General features: G+C 36.8%; 1 protein-coding gene across 1 annotated transcript in view; it reads left to right on the top strand.

The window, feature by feature from the left end:
- Positions 1 to 17,209, top strand: part of IARS1 (isoleucyl-tRNA synthetase 1) — an 86,804-nt gene that overhangs the window by 16,125 nt on the left and 53,470 nt on the right. The window contains exons 9-13 of the mRNA XM_065749830.1: positions 2,265 to 2,325; positions 3,773 to 3,868; positions 8,412 to 8,534; positions 9,862 to 9,953; positions 13,619 to 13,717. Of these exons, the coding sequence (XP_065605902.1) occupies positions 2,265 to 2,325; positions 3,773 to 3,868; positions 8,412 to 8,534; positions 9,862 to 9,953; positions 13,619 to 13,717 (471 nt within the window). The remainder of the gene's footprint in view (positions 1 to 2,264; positions 2,326 to 3,772; positions 3,869 to 8,411; positions 8,535 to 9,861; positions 9,954 to 13,618; positions 13,718 to 17,209) is intronic.

The following is a 17,209-nucleotide window of genomic DNA, read 5'->3' as shown; positions in this document are numbered from 1 at the left end:
TTTTATCACTTTTTCCCTCTAGCAGTTAAAAGTTCTAGAACACATTTTTCTCAAATTAGAATAATAGATACAATGTGCATGTATGCACATGTTAGAAGAGGCCATCTCTATTTAACTAAGCAATTGTGTTGTCTCTGAATAATAGTAATACAGAGCTGGAACCCTTGCTAAAGATGTTTTCTACTCTGTTGTTTTATACCATAACAACTGAGTAATTCCTATTTTGTATTTTTGCATTGCTTTTTCCTCCATCTCCCTCAACATCCCTGGCTTAACTGTCTTAATCTGTCATTTACTCTGTGATCATTTGAGGTGGTACTCAATCTTTGGAAATTATTTACGGTGCTGCCATTCTTCCACACAGAGAGAACTTTTGATCTCCGGATTTGTCCATTCCCTCTGTGTTTTCTTTCTTTACTTGTCAGTAAAAGCACTGAATAGCATCCATGTGATGGAAGTCTTTCAGCCTGATACTGAATCAAAAATAACTTTATTTTTCTTGAAATGATTCTGCATCCATGTAAGCATGCAGTCATTCAGGACGTTTTCATGCTCTATGTGCAGCAGAATGACATGGGGAAAGTGTCAAAAGCCTTACTGTCATTATGCCCTGGATCTATCTGCTGGATTGCTATTTAGGCTAGTCAATTTGCCTAACAGAGGAAGTTATTTGTTTTGGTGGGACTCATACTTGTATGACAAATTCCTGTTGTTTGTTCTCTTCTACTTCACTTTTTTTGAACTATTCAGCAAATAAATTTTATGAAGTTGTTTTGCTGGTCTGAATGGAGTTTTGGTTCATCGGTGCTCCAAAATTATCTGCAGTATTTTGTTCTACCAAAAGTATTGCTACTTTTTGGAATGCATTTCTTTTAGACTTTGAAAATAAGCAGTGTAGATGCATTGAATTTTTTGGTCTATTATGTTGTCATCCTGAATTATTCAGTTTGTTGCCATCAGTTATTTCCTGTACCAAGAAATCCACTAAACATTTAAGCCTTTTTATTGTGTTTTTTCTCCTCATTAAAATTGTGGAATGAAAGTTTTGTGCCTGCTATTAAAGAGAGTCACGCACAGGATTGTTGTAGATGCTTAGAAGCCCAGCTAATTGAAATTTCTCTTTCTCCTACCTCACTGTGCCTATGTATAAGGGTGCTGGCAATTTGTGTTCTTGCAGAGTGGTATATCTTTCTTCTTTCTATATGGCAGCTATAGACTTCTCAAGCTGACTTTTTTTGTCTTACTGCAGTTATCTAATAAATCAGTCCACAAATGTGAAATGTGAGACAATTAAGAGGTAGCTGGTAATTGGATATTTTGATTTAACATACATTCATGAAAATGGACTTGAAAATGTTAGTAGTATAACTTAGGTCACAAGAAGCTGGCAATGTATAAACTTGCAGTTAAGAAATTCAGGGTTTAGATAACAAAATATTGCTTTCAAGTAGTTTCTCACTTTCAAGCAGTCAAATGTTGCATAGTTTGACCACTGTTTTTGGAAGCTGTGGGTGTAAAACAGGAAGAATATAGGGAAAGACCACAGCTGTGGTGCATCTAGGGAGGTATTTCATCTTCTAGATGAGGTTGTGTTTGAGCTAGGCTTCTTCCTGAAATGGAAGATGCAAGCCTTTTTAGGGGAGTTGTGAGAGTTGTGAGCAGCCCCATCACTATCCTTGCCGTTTGTAGTCAGAAGCCTGAAGAGTGACAGATCTACAGGCTGTATCTTTTCTTGGTTGGCTTGGTTTCTCAGTCTGTCTTGTTTGTACTGGAAATAAAATGAAATGCCCTTGGAAAGTGTGGATGCCTAATTACAGAATAAGGATAAGGTATCTAAGATTTAAAGACTGTATTTCTCAGAAGTACTGTCTCTTGTGCACACGACCTAGAAGTTTTGGAACTGCTTACTTAGTTCTGTTAACGACACTGAGCTTACAGAGCTTTGTTGAGTTACATCCAGAAGCTCCTTATGCAGGAGAAATAAAACATTAATAATGCCTACTTCCTATGTTAGTTTACAATAGTTGCTTGATTGGAAGGCTGTTGGGTAGAACTGTACCTGGTTTCTGTTAACAGAGATGCATTAAGATGTGGTTTTCATTTAAGTTGTCAAAAAGGTCTAGAAATGACAAGTGAGCTATCTAGAAAAACTTTCTTCATTCACTTTATGTAGTCAGATGGGGGGGAAGTGGAGGAAACGCCTCCTTAGGACCAAACAGTTTTCCAACTGTTAATTTGAGTTCATGTAATTTTTTTCACTTCAGGTTTCCTGGCGTTGTTCTAAAAGGCAAGAAGTACAAACCACTTTTTGAGTATTTTATTCAGGTAAGATGAAGTTGGGTGTCTGTGATAATGCACAATGACAAAAGTAAAAATGTTTCACAGTATTACTTGTATATGTTATGAAAACGTTGTCCTAATAAGAAATCTCAGGTTTTATTCAAGTAGTTCAAAATGGTAGTGAAAGGTTGACATGCAGAGGGAAGTTTCTTAAAATTTTTTCCTTAACTTGTAAATATTGAGTAAGAATTGAGCAGTGAATCTTAGTATGAGTTCAGATTACAGCAAGACTTTCAGTAAGTGCTACAAAATAAGCAGTATTCTCTCAGCCTTGCATCTGGTGAGCTTCTGTCTTTTGCCTTTTAAATTCCACAGTCTTTGTATTTATAAGATGGACTGACTGTGCAGCATTTAAGTGCTGTGTTAGACTCCTGTAGATAATAGCACTATAGACTGTGTTGCTGTAGTATATAGTAATGTGTATATTAATAAGAGACAGGGTAGAGGACAATGTATTAAAAATATAAAAAAATACTTGCTAAAAATTGGTTAAAATCTTCAAAGAGTTGAAAAGGATTACAGTACTGTGAGATGTGTGGTTGTTAACTCAGGTAAGAGATTCAGTCATTCGTGTCAGCATTCTGTGCTGAATCATGTGCTGAAGTCAGCATAGCTGGGGAAACCTCTATAGGCAGCAGGACCTGTTATTTCTAGAGTAAGGTCAGAAGCTAAGCTAAGTCTGATAAACTGGACTGCAGGTATAAAGGATCAAATTGGATTAATGATTGAGTCTTGCTGTACTTCCTAAGGAACAGATGGGCATATACCATTTTTTCTTGGAATGGATGTCTTATCCCAAAAAAGTTCTCTTCAGGACATGCCCAATATTTTGTAATATATCTGATTGAGCTGTAACAGTTAGCAGTGATTTTTATTTTTTTACCACTTCTACATTGAGGAACAGAAAATAGTATGTAGATAACAAAAACTAAAGATGCAGTCACACTGCAAATTTTCTTGATTTTTTTTTAATGCTTCCCACTTTGTTTTTCTCTGGAGAAAACAAACGTTTCTTAATATAAAAGAAAAGCTTAAAGAAAAAAATTACTAAGAAGGTTCAGTTTCCAGTACCTTCTAATGTAAAAATGCAAGTAGACTTCTGCAACGTGAATGCCTGTAGCTGTCTTGAATGTATCCTCGTTTATGCAGGTATACTCATCTGTATTCTGTTGAACACAGAACTTTGTGAAGAGCTGTGACTTGGTGATGAATAGACTCTGCTGTTTTATGGAGAGATCTTAGATTTAATCAAAGTTGATGCTGCTTAAATGGAGTGTCCAAGTGTCTTAGCTATGGGAAATTAATATATAATATTAGGAATTTCACGTTTTAATGTGTAATTTATTTCTGATTCTTTTGTGACTAGCAGTAGCTTTCCTGTGTTCTTAAGAATTGTTTTGCTATATATGTTACAAACATTTTTGTGTTACAGTGCAAAGATAAAGGTGCCTTTACTGTGTTAGTAGACAGTTACGTGAAGGAGGAAGAAGGCACAGGTGTTGTTCATCAAGCCCCCTATTTTGGTGCTGTGAGTATGATTTATGTCTCTGTTACGTTCATTTTCTTTCATGCACTTGGCTTTCCTACCGTGAACTGACAGTGGTTATGAAATTAAGTAACCCTCCAGTTTGCTACTTAGAAACATAGGTAGTATTGTGTTCTAGGGAACTCTTGCACTCACTTGTGCCCCTTGTGTGTTAGAGTGGGGATTTTAGTTGTCCCTTATTTTTGTTATTGTAGTGTGTGAAGTGCACTCACTGCTGTATCTTCCAAGTATTGTTGATCTTAGGTGTTTCAAGTCTAAATTTACAGCTTCAGGAGTAAATGATCTGTTAACACTGATAATAAAAATTTGCTTAAAGTAATAATTTTGGATGGTAGCTCAGTACGCTGACTCTCTTCAGTCAATCAGTTTTGTTACTTGTTCTGTATCTGGAAGGCCTGAAGAAGTGCTTTGAATGCTTTTTTTTTTCCACAAGGTTTTATCCCTCATTTAACTTCTTTTTGTCTATTAAAAATCTTTATTTTTCTTAGTCTGTTCCTGCAAAGGTGAAGAGGGATTTTTTTCATGGATTTCATCAATTTTTAGACATGTTAGGAATTAACAGTGCTAGTTTAGACTCATTGTTTCTTTTGTGTAGTGTCCTGTCTTCAACCATTATCCAATGATGCCCTCAGAAAACCTGTAATAACTGCCAGTGTCCAGCAATTAGCAGTCCCTGTACTGCAAGTTCTATTATAGTTTCCAGAAACCATTGGCATTAATAATAGACCTTTTTGTGTTCATGCAAAATATCCCATCTTTCATTGTCCTCTTTTTTGGGGGCATTTTTTGAAGAACGCATCTGTTGTGGTGTTCCGTTTCCCTTGACAAGATGAATGCTGATAATGATGTTTTACCTTAATACAGCTGTAACTTAAAATTGGATTGGGCGGTATGTTCCTGGTTAAATAGAGAAATTCATGGTGACTGGTAAGGGGCCTTAAGGAATTTAAAGCATATTCCCCTATAGCTAAATCCTGTTGGGAATTAACTGAGCCCTGAGAGATCAGTGTTGGTTTTGAGGTGAGAACTCTTGCCACAAGACATGGAGTAATGGAAGTGGGAAGGCTGCTAATAGCAAAGGAGCTCTGGAAGAAGTGTTCCATTGGCTGTTGTGTTACTTTGTGTTTTCTCACAATACTTTGTAGTTAGTGGAAACAGCTTGTTGGGAAGCTTAGCTGTCCAGTTAGAGCAAGGATAATCTTCCATCTTCTGCTTGGTTCTGTTACAAGGCCATGAAGAATTGTGGAAACGCAGAAGGGGGAAAAGTTCCATCTCTCCTGGGAAGTCAGCCATTACCTTTTTAAATTCAGGGTTTTGGAAAACATGTTAATATAGTACTATGTGTACTGCAAAGAAGAAAAGATGCGTAGAATAATTGTGTGAGTAAACAAGTACACTAAGATTGTAAAACAAGCAGTTGATTTATATATTGGGGCATTTATACTTTCCAGTGCATGGTGTGGACCTGAGTCAACTGATACACTATCCCTAGGAGGAAATTATATAGAATATATTCTATTAAATGTTGCTGCTCATTTTTTATGAGGTACATATCATTCTGTTTTTGATGATCTAGTGTTTATTTGCATTCAGAAAGACTCACAAAGACTCTAGGTTAAGTTCAGGAATTCATCACAGTAGGCACAGTTCAAAGCACTGAATATTACATGTTTCCATTTTTAAACAGGCAATGTTAGATGGGAAAGAACTTCTGATTCTAGGTAGGACTGCCTAATTGGCTTCTCTGCAACTTGCTTCAGTGTTGCACATTAAAGGGGAACAGGAAAAAGGGGGATAGGTGGAACAGGAGATAAAGCTCAGAGGAAAAGAGCATAGTTCTTTACAAGAAGTGTTGTCTTGCGTGTGTCCCTCCCAATATAAGAAAGTTCTTTTAATGGACAGTTAGAGTAAGCCAGGTTTTTGTATTCTTCTTTCTGGTAGATGTTGTAATGACAGCTTAGATGCTCCTTCTCCAGTGGTAAAAAATTCAACTTTGTTTAGTTCCAGGATATGTAGTTTCAGTGTCTTGTCTGTTTTTGCCAAATAGAAGCTGCAATGCAGAATTGGATTAATTTTTTTTAGTTCATGAGAAATCAAAGTTCATGGAGCAAGGCAAACCTGTATAAAAATTTTAAAAACTCATTGTACTTGCAGATGAACATGAAACTAAAATCAGCTGCTCAAGCATTTAATCGTAGGTAGATGTCTGCATCAAGCTGTAGTAACCCTTTAGTTGTCATGCAAACCCCATACTTCCAGTGCTTGCTCAGGATGAATCACAAAAGCTTCATAGATTTGTTTCTGTTACACTTAACTTTTGGAACATGTTCAAGTGATACTTAATTTTTTGAAGTGATGCAACAAGTAAACCTGTTGACAATTTTTCTGTTGCCTTTTTTCAAGTTTTTGTTAGAAAAGCCTTGAGTTATTCACATCAATGAGCTTTTGATAGCTTCCATTTCACTCATTTTACGTATGGCATTGGCTTTTCTCTGTAATCTTCTAAAAGAGCTAATAATCACAGTCATTAAAAAAATGTAACAAGCAGTATGACTTCATTCTTGGAAATAATTGAAATTTGCTTTAGTTTTCCAGTGAAGCTTAGCACTTGTGGTTTTCTGTATGTGTCTTTGGACTGTGATTACTGAAACAAATCCGCATTAAATCAAATAGGAGGTCAGTTTGTAGAGCTTTTACATTTAAGTCCAAGCTTTTCAAAAGAAAGGAAATTCTTGATATATCACGGGCTGCTTCAGTGATGCAAACCAAACTGAACCACCTCTTGACCTAGGTCCTGTGAAGTGGAAGGTTCGTTTTTATGTTTTAGCTAGGTTGTCAGTGTGCCAGGCTTTGATGTACTCTTTGCTGGCTGCTTCTTCAAAGCCTTTAACAATTCATTGCCAAATCAGGGTTGATGTTAATTCTGTCATCTGGCCTACATATTAATGCCACAGTCTGCTTACTGTATCTCAACAATAATAGCCAGTGAAAGGTTGACTGAGAACAGGGTTGTCTCAAGTCATCTGTTGACTGTAATAGCTGGGTGACCAAGTGGAGGCTGAATCATTGTGATGGTTGTCCACAGCAACTGAGAAGTGGACAGACTCTGTCTTCTGTAGAGTAATTGAGTGATATAACTGATATGAGGTTCCATTTCTGCATGTTATGCGTTGGTTCTTGGAAACAGTCAACTTCTCTATTGCTATGAATGAGTTTTAGCATGTACTAGGAAATGTACTGTGGATCCACCTGGCACCAGACTTGGGTTGACAGTGCTGGTGGGTAGCACTGAAGTTGTGGAAGGAAGACCTCAGAGAGGATCTGGAAACCCTGCTTTGTCCCACCTGAAATTGGCTTGCCAGTATTACAACTATGAAAGGAGAATTCAGATAGCTGTGAAATGTGTGCTTATTTAACGCTTATTTAACACTTATTTGAACACTATTCCAATAAGATCTCGTTCAAGATGTACAACTTAGAGTGCAGCTCCTATGATGTAGCTGTTGTGTGTTTGTTTCATCGAGGGTAAATGAGCTCTAGGTAAAGAGGAGTCTAAAAGTTCAACTGCAGCCAGTTCAGATAGGCAGGATCACTGTAGGTTCCACTTCACAAAACAAGAAAACTTCAATTTCTGTTTCTGAAGTCAGTGGTTAGCTCTACATTTTTGTCAGAGCTGCAGTACATGAACCTGTAAGACTTAGCCTGCTTTGATGCAGGTTTACAAAGGACCTTTGAGGAAAGAAAATTAACTAATTCTGCAAATGTATTTACAGAGCTCAGTCTGCCACCTCCCCTCTCTCTCTTCCCCTAAAATCACCGTATGATATAATTTCACCTTTTGGGAAAGAAAGTGGGTGATCTGGAATAGTAATTGGTTAAGATGCGTTTACTTTGACTTCAAGCTTGAAATTACAGTCTGAACTTTACTATTCCCCTAATAATTTCATTCTTCTTCCTTTTGAAGATACTGTTGGTTTTTAGTTACATTTCAGAAGGGCTTTTGGTGACTTTCTTGTGTGGAAGGCTTTTTTTTCCTTTGTCCTCTTTACTGCTACAGGAAATTAAAAAGAAAAAATTAAATGAGCTGGCCAGGAAAATAGTTTATGATGTTGTCCATGTGTGGTGCTCAGTCTGTATTGCTGCTATGGACCCAAAAGATTAAGGAATACAGATTTAAAGACTTCAGGTCATTAAGACATTCAGAAGTAGGAATTTCTTATGTGTAATTTCAGAATGGGACTGGTTAAAACAGCCTGCCTTCTTTGTACATAAACACATCTGTATTTTTATGTATGTCTACATAAGAATGTGCATATATGCTGAAGAAATCTTAATTTCTGTAACAATTAAAGTACAACAGTATAAAATAATCTTTCTTAAGCACGTAGTTTGTAACATGAAGTCTGAGTATTTTATTATTCTTGTTCAGTCATCATGTTTCTTATTCAGTGTTTATTTTTTTCAGGAATGGATATTGTAACTGATATTTCAGTCTTCTATAACTTGGTGCTTGTATCTCTTGTAGGATGATTATAGAGTCTGTATGGATTTTAATGTTATTCAGAAGGATTCTGTTCCCGTTTGTCCTGTTGATGTGTCAGGCTGCTTCACAGGCGAAGTGACCGACTTTGCTGGACAGTATGTGAAGGTCAGTGAGTCTGGAGATAGTAAATTACTTCTTTATTCAAGACAGTTTATTTGCTGTGGAAGCATTCTTATCTTTGCCTTAATGCATTCACCTTCAATATGACTTTGGAAAAATCAAAATGCGTATTAGCATGTGTAACAATGGCAGACTTGTTCATTAAAATATCTGAAAAAAAGTTCTATCTTGAAACATTAGTATTGTAAATTTCATAATGAAAGGGAAGAGGTGTTTTTATTTGTTAGTATCAGCAGAGTCACGCTTTTTGCTAGTTTCCTACCAAAGTGTTACGTGTGCAGTCCCTAGGTAAGTGTTCAGAACCCTGCCTTGCCTCTGCATGAGTATTAAATTCACAGATGTCATAATTAAATTTATATCAGCCAGATAAAGACAGCTTCTTAATAGAGAGAAATCCAGCCATTTTTTCCACTTGTGAGATGTGTTGCAACGCAGGTTGACTTGCTAATAGAAGAGAGTCCATGTGAAAAGAGACTCAGAGGAATTCTAGACTGTTACAGGCAAAGCTGTAAAAACAAATGCCTCGTATGCTCAGCAAATTGTTTTTCAGTCATGTTTTCCCATTGTTACGATTTGATGGCCTGTTCCAATTGAGCAGTCGTCTTGCATTTGAACTCAAACAGCTATCCTGTATACTGGGGCAAATAATGGAGAAGTGGAGGCTGCATGTTATGCTTCTTGCTGATAGGAATCTGAGCTTGGACAATGTTCTTACTTTATACTGCAATACTAAAAAACTAAAAAAAAAAATCTTTGTGTACTTCGATTTCTTTTTCCTTTCTTAAACACATTTGGACAGTTTGTCTAGCAGGTTATCTTTAACTCTTAATGTACAGCTTTAAGTCCCATCTTAAATTGCAAGTCCTTTCTGGTGCTACAGAAGATGCTCTATCTTCTGTAACTCTAGTCGCATTTTAGAGGAATGTATAACAGTTACAGTGAATTTTGAACATTACATAAAAGGCACTGTGTGGATTTCTGCTGGAAAATCAGAAGATTTAATCAAAGATTTCATGATGGGAGTTCTGGTCTGCAGTGGTGCTACAGAAAAAATTAAGTTCTGCACAGTTCTTTATATGTGGGGGAAGTGAGGAAGCTAAGGGGAATATGGACTGATCTATACCAGGGTTTGGTTCAAATGTTATGCTTCTGCAGTAAACTTATGAGTTCTATGCAATTTTGAGGATTTTTTCTGTGTAGGTATTGAATTACCTGCAGGTTTTCCTTGTTAGATATTGGAGATGAATCTTATAGCTTCCCAAAATGGTGAAACTTGTTATCCAAAGAAAACATTTTTCTTCTATCATTTCAGGATGCAGATAAGAACATCATTAAATTACTGAAGGAGAAAGGCAGGCTGGTTCACAGCAGTACTTATAAACACAGCTATCCTTTCTGCTGGAGGTAAGGATAGAAGTGCATGTGGCTTTAAGAGTGAGTGTTGTAACTGAGAAGCTTGATGTTTGCCTAATGTTTTTCTTCCCCTCACTTAACTTCCTTGGTTCAATGTCACTAAGAGGAATCAAGCCTGCAGAATGAGAAGGGGCTACAATTTTGGTTTGGTCCTTCAAGAGTTATCAGTTTTGAAACTGTGTCTGAAAACAGTGCTGTTATTTTCCTTATGTAGCGACTCGAGTATGCAGTCATGGCCTCCTGAGATAAACTAGTTACATAGAAATGCTGATGCTGTAGAATGTACTTAATCCTGCCACACTGTTGACATTCTTGTTGATTGATAATAAGTTGCAGGCAGCACCTAGCAGCAAATTATCTGGTGGGAAGAGCAGAATAATAGAATCTACTTTAAAATCTCATTTCACTTTCATCAGAAATCAAACCATAATTGGAATATGCTAAAAGGAGAAGAGTAGTTCTTGACTTCAAAAATAGTTATAAGTTATTTTGATTAATGTAAGAAAACTTTGAAATCAGATTTTTCCTACTTAAAAGTGTGAGGAAATATTACATTCTCTGGAACCAGTGAGTTGTTGAATCCCAACTGTTTTCTCTCTTTCTTGCTTATCATCAAAGGGTCCTTCTTTTAATTGTCTTGCAGTAATTTTCTGTTAGCTAATGTTGAAAATTTAAGGGTGAGGATAACAGTATCACCTAGGTATGTACACAGTAGCCAATTTCTAGTCAGAACTCCTCTTTATTGGAACTGTTGAAAAAGAAAGTGATATCCTGATATTTTCTCTGAACTCACTTGTCTCCATTTAAATGCTTTATCATTGGAAATTAGTTTTGCCCTTAATGTAAGGTATGATGTGAATGCTCTGGAAATGTTTGGTAGAGGAACTGCTTCAAGAAATGTGGATGTTAGCTACAGAAGAAAGGCTAATCCTCTGGTGTTCAGGGATGACAGATTTTATTTCAATGTGATTGTCTTGGAATTCTGTGAGTTACACTATTGTGTTGAGAGGTGGAAGGTAACATGGAAAAGGGGATTTTATTCTCGTTTGAAATAGATTTGGTTTATGACATCTGTGGCATTTTTGCCTTTTACTTTGTACTGCTGGTAAGTTGAGTCTTAGTCCTTTGTGAGGTACTGAAAAAGAACAGATCTGAAGTTGGAGCAAAAGGATGGTATCGTTGAAGCACTGAGAATGGTTGTACTATATCAAACAGCCACATATCCATGTAGACCCTGAGACAACGTCCAGAAGTGTGTGTAGGAAGGGATATGAAAACAAGCAGGTGTTCTCTGTAGTAGTCCCTTGGCTTCCAACCATTTTCAGATAATGTACTCCCTAAGCCCACATCACCACTCTAAGCACTCCTGAGTGATGTGATTATATTGGTGCTTTTTCCATTTCCTTTCTTTTTTTAAGATTTCTTGTGCTTGTTCTTTTGTATGTTTATATATCAAAGAAAGTAGAAAAGAAAAAATAGAAAGTCTAGCAAATGTTAGATAACTGTCTTATGTATGAGAATATATTCTGGTCTTCAGGAAACTTATTTGTCTTCAAGAAGGTGGCTTAACTTATTTAAGAAAGGGTTAAAAGAAATCAAACAGCCTTCACTTTAGGTAGAAGAATGCTTTAGCATCCATCTCTGCTTTAAGGTCTGGCTGTTTGTTTTTTCTCTTGACTTATATTAATGGGAAACATAACCCAGTAATGAGGATTTCTCACTTTGTTCTATAGTAGAGAACTAAATCTGGTTTCTTCAGCTGTCAACAGTCATATGGGATAGATTTTTTCTGTTGTTTGTGTCATGACACTGCTTGGCAGTACAGATGGCAGAATTTCCCTGAATATTTTGTCTGCTCTTCCTTTACTTCAGGTGGACCTTGTAGCTTGCAGAATGCTTTCTTTTCACTGTTGTCTTGCTGCTGTGGTAGGAGTTAACTGTACTCTTGTTTTGGGTATCAGGACTTAAAGTGGAGAAGCGGGACTTCATTTGCTTTCATTTGATGGAACATTACTGCATTATTAGTGCCCAGAGCTCCTACTGTTCCCTTTGAGGTTAGCTGTGGGTGCTTCAACTCTTAAAAGATGCACATTGAAGCAAATCACACTTGAACTAGTTTCTCAAATTCAGTATTAGTAGAAATTATGCATTTTTATTGGATAATATGAAAGCCAAGCAGACTTTGTATTTTTTCCCTCTTCTGTTTGTTTTGTAGCCATACTGTTAAGAGGTATTTCCATAGTATCAATTTGAATTTTCATCATAATATGAATAGATTGTGCATTTGGAATGAACGTGTTATTGCTTAAAAAAAAAGTAATACTTCAGGAAACACTTTGTGTAGTGAGTTGTTTATATGGAAATAAAAATTTATTGTCCCAGAGTTGCTGCTGCTGCTCTATACCAGTAGCTAGCTTCCTTATCCTATGGTTCAGTCTTTATTCTCTAATTTGGAATAGCAAGATGGATGTGAAGTACTAGAGTTGTCTGAACTATAATTAATGAACTTTATACAAATTGGTTACTGGATGCTTAAGAAGGCTGCTTGTTACTTGAACGGTCACTCAAGACCATAAGCTGTTGTGTTATGCAGCTAACAAGTAAGATATTCAGCCCAAGTCTGCAATGCAGCCAGGCACTTAAAAATTCTGATTTTACTAGGTAATTTAGGGAATATATCTGTAAAATCTGTCCTATGGCATTCTCATTTCTAAGCAATCCCAAGTTGTGAATCTGCTCCCATACTGTATGCTAAGCCACAGCTTGAACCAGTGATGGAGTGCCTGGTGGGAAGGCAGGGTCAACCTAGGGGGGACCTTAGGTGTATGCAGTGTGCTTGAATGACTGGAAGGGCTGGAGCCAGGATCCACACCTTCCAGACCTTATTTAAGGGTTGGCAGTGAAGCCAAGGGGCTCTCACTGGAAATCCCTGCATACCTGAGGCCTTTTGAACACAAGTAAGTAGCTTCTTTCCTTTGTGTCCATGGCTACTGCATTTGAGCATGTCCTCACTGCAGCCTAGGACTTTGCTACTCTGCTGTCATTGCTGTACTTGCCATCACATTGCAATGTTACACACCCCATGTGGTTTTTGTATGAATTGCCTTCAATGTTGACGTAAAGAACACACGAGGATGCCTTTATTACTGCTTTTATATGTTTATCTGAATCTCTTTCCTTTTCCTCATGGTGTGTGTAGGATGTTCATCTAGTCAGCCTTGGATACTGTTACTCCATCTAAATGGCTTAGTCTTTTACGCTACATTACTAGTGTTTGTATTTAATGTTTTCTGGCTTGTTAGGTTGTAGATGTGAGTGTAAAAAAAAAAAGTGAGGGTTAAGTTCTTAGTTTTGTATTACATAGCAGAATAAATTTAAAATTCAAGTGTAGTTTGTACAGCAACTTCTATAGCAAGAGAGATCATAAGAACAAAGGATTTTTCTTAGGAATCAGTTTTAAAGTGGTAGCTCACGTGTAAGTAATGAGGTGTAATTAAAAAACTGAACAACCTGTGTTACTGTGATAATATTTCAGGAAGTGTACAATGAGCTCTCTCTGTGTAGACAGATGTCATGTATAGAACTGTATTTTAAAATGTACTTGACGAATAACATGGCTTTTCCTTTTTGCTCCTTCCATCACCTTCCCACTACAGGTCAGATACTCCGTTAATATACAAAGCTGTGCCAAGCTGGTTTGTAAGAGTAGAGCACATGGTGGAGAAGCTACTGGAGAATAATGCCCAATGCTACTGGTAATGTCTACTACATATATTATATTCCTTTGCAAGGAGAGACCTCTACAAAGCTTTTTGTCACTGTTCCTGTTGCTAATTCCCATCATATTTCCATTCTGTCCTCGAACCAACATTATTGAGCATGGCTGATAACTGATTTTAAATAATGTTTTACCTTAGGTTTCATGAATGGACTTCAAACTGTTAAAACAATCCTGGCATGAACAGATAAGGTGCTTCATTGTTTATCAGCCCTGTGTGTGAACGTGTTCATGTGTCCTTCCTTTCTTTTCAGAAGTTATTCTTTGCTTGTGTAGAATTTGATAAGAAATCTATTTTAGAGTATAGTTATGGTTGAGTGCAATTGAACAGTAAAGTTAAAGCCTAAGATGATGGTAAAATGTAGCACAAGATAGAAGTAACCTCAAGTTGTGTGACACGTTGCTAAGAAGTGAAGCATGAGAAAAGCTGCATCTCAGCCTAAGAAAACATGAAACTATTTAGTTAACCCTCTAGATTCTAGATAGGATCCACTAGAGAAGAATCTAGGAAGGTAAATTCTGTGTATTTTTTTCAATTTAATATTTTGTTTTAAGTAAATTATTTTCATATTGTTATTACATAGTTTGATAAAATAAACTCAGTGTTTCAGTTCACTAAATAAAAATTGGCCAGTAACAACAGAAGTTAAAACTTTGTGTACAGGGAATATAAAAAAAGGTGCCATCTTAGCAGGAAAAATAAATAAGCCATAAATAATAATGTAAATGTATTACATTAGCATAGTTAGATACATGACTAAATGAGCACTAGGGGGGAACTGCTGGAGATGGTAGCCATTTTGAGGTGGATTTGGTGTGTCAATAACAAAAGGATCCGATCCTTTTTACCTTCATAACTTTTATTTTTTCATCCTCTTATAACTTGCTGCTGTCTGAGAGGTCGAGATCAGATGAGTAAGATCTGGAGGTTAGAACCATTTCAGTTCTTCAGTTTCCTCAGAATAGGACTGTAGGAAAAATAGGATGCCATCACTTTGTAACTTTGCTCAGCAAATGAAATCATGTTAGAGGTGAAACTGTAGTTGAAACAGAATATTTAAAACTTAGGCTGTATTTCTTTGTGGACGGTTCAGTTCTCCATGAGGAGCCTTTGTGTAACTGTTTACATGGTACAAGCAGTGTAAATGTTGAAAAATGTAGAAGTTAATGATCCACAGTACAAACTGTGCAAAGGTGCTGTAGTGTTTGTTGGCTTGCTAGTAAGCAGATGCCAGGTCTTGATATACAGGAAGATTTCACAGATTAAGCGTTGCTTTCAGTTTTCCATAATGGAACATAATGCGATCCTTCTTTTGGGGGGGGAAATAAGCTGGAGAGGAGGATGGAAGTGTTTGTTCTTAGCTTTAATTAGCTATCTCAAGATGCTTCTACTGTCTTGATGACTGACAGGTGACCTGCATGCTTAAATTTCACATGAACATAAGAAAAATGTGATAGTCCCTCTGAGAAAAGACACTTGTTTGGTTAAAACACAAAAAGTAGAGCTTAAAGCAGAAACTGCTGAGTGACCTCAGCTCGTCCAGCAGATGTTGAGCAGTAGAGATACAAGTGGAACAAAATATGATAGATATGGGTGAGAACACCAGTGGTTGTATGAGTTGGCAGTATTTGGCATGCTTGTCTGTTAGTCAATTGCTCAGTCTCAGTGTAGTTCAGTAACTAAGCGTGAGACTCGAGGCAGTGTGGTCTTGGAGATTCTCAAAATCTTTTTGCAGGGAGCATTGCCACAAGTAGTGATGCAGTATTGTTATTTTATTTTAAAATTGATATAAATATATTTCCAGTATGTGATTTTGTTATTAGAAGTTGGAATACTCAACAGTATCTCTTACATATGATCATGAGATGTCAGTTTTGGTTGGTGTGTAACACCTTACATGGACAGTGAGTATGCTAGCGGTGTTCACTTATTCATCTGCTGAAATACTGGGGAGTCTATCCTTCCCCAAACCTACTTTAATGCTATTGAAGAGACCTGATCTCTTGAAGTGTCACAGGAATAATATCTAGCTTTAAAAAAGAAGAAAAATATTTTTGGACTCTCTAGGGCTTCAGAATGTCCCGAAAATGAGGAAATTGGGATAAATGCTTTTCAGAGTGTATTAACCTTTGCAGAATGAGTTTGACTGCATTGCTTTTTTTGTTCTGTAAATGACTGATAAGTATATTGTCCCTTAAGAATAGCTGCACTTTTTATAGATACCCTTTATGATGAAGTAGATTAAACATAGTTGGACAAACTTTCTGACTTGATTGATTTCCTTAATTAGTTTTTTTAATGAATTAGCTTACTGGTAAAGCCATAGTCACTCAAAATTTATTAAAGCCAACAGCTGTATCTGCATTCTTCAAACTTAACTATAGCTTACAAGAAAGATTTCAGTGTGCCAGTACTTTTTTTACGTGGTGACCAAATAAAACCCTTCCTTTCCTTCTCCCAGCCTTACACTAGTCAGAGGGGAAGTTACTTGGGCTGGAAGTGGTTGAAATCATGGCACTGTGACAGCAACTAGGAGACTGAATTTCAGTCCATAGTCCAAAATCCCTTCCTGAATTTTCCCCACAAAATTTGCCGAAGAGATAATTAAAACAGGAAATAGTGAAATTGGAGTCTTGTCATACAGCTTACTACAGTGATGCCTGAGTTGCAGCAGGGTGAACCCTTCCTGCTCAGAGCTGTCAGATTCCTGTTATGTTAATGCAAAGAGTTTGGTGCAGCACCAAAGTCAGGTCCCTGGTGTGTGAGGTTTGGATTTAGCCTTAGTTGTTTTTCAGAAATTTCTTAATTTATTGAAAGAGCATTTGCTGCATTGCTGCTGACAGGAAACTAAACCATGCCGCCTCAGGATCTGTTGCATAATGTGGGACCAATTCCTGTTGTCATCATTTCAAATTCGTTACAAGTTGCAAGCATATAAATTAGCGTAAAGAATTAATGTGGCTTATGTTTCTAATGCAGCTTATACTTCTGGTACTGTGTGTACCAATTTCTTATAGATGATAAGAAGGTTCTAAATACTCTGGGCTTGTATTTAAATTTCAGCTATGAACTTTTAGAAAACAAAAACAAACGATCAACACCAGAAAGCCCACCTCCAAGTGGGGACTTCAGTAACATAGGAATCATTACTTCTAACTGTTGGCTGTTTTTTATTGTGAGACCATCGCGTGGTTCTGACATTGTTTGCATAAGATTTACAGCACTTAATATAGTGTGGAAAAATGAGCATCGCTGGAAGGAAAGCAGATGTGACAGACTTCAAAGTAGCCAAGCTTTTTGTTCTTGCTTTTCCTTGGCGCTGAAAACTTCAAACACTAATAAAGAGTGTGATGTATTGGTTCTTAGAGATATTCTTCCTTGATTTTTAAGAACTAACAATATAAGTGATTAATGAAAATACTATAAAGAGTGTGTGCAATAGGTCTTCTTGCCAGAAGTTAATATCTG

The sequence above is a fragment of the Cyrtonyx montezumae genome, unplaced genomic scaffold (assembly GCF_038088225.1).
Source record: "Cyrtonyx montezumae isolate F1298 unplaced genomic scaffold, pur_monq_1.0 scaffold_6, whole genome shotgun sequence".
Taxonomy (NCBI): domain Eukaryota; kingdom Metazoa; phylum Chordata; class Aves; order Galliformes; family Odontophoridae; genus Cyrtonyx; species Cyrtonyx montezumae.
This window is presented reverse-complemented; position numbering and strand designations above follow the sequence as displayed.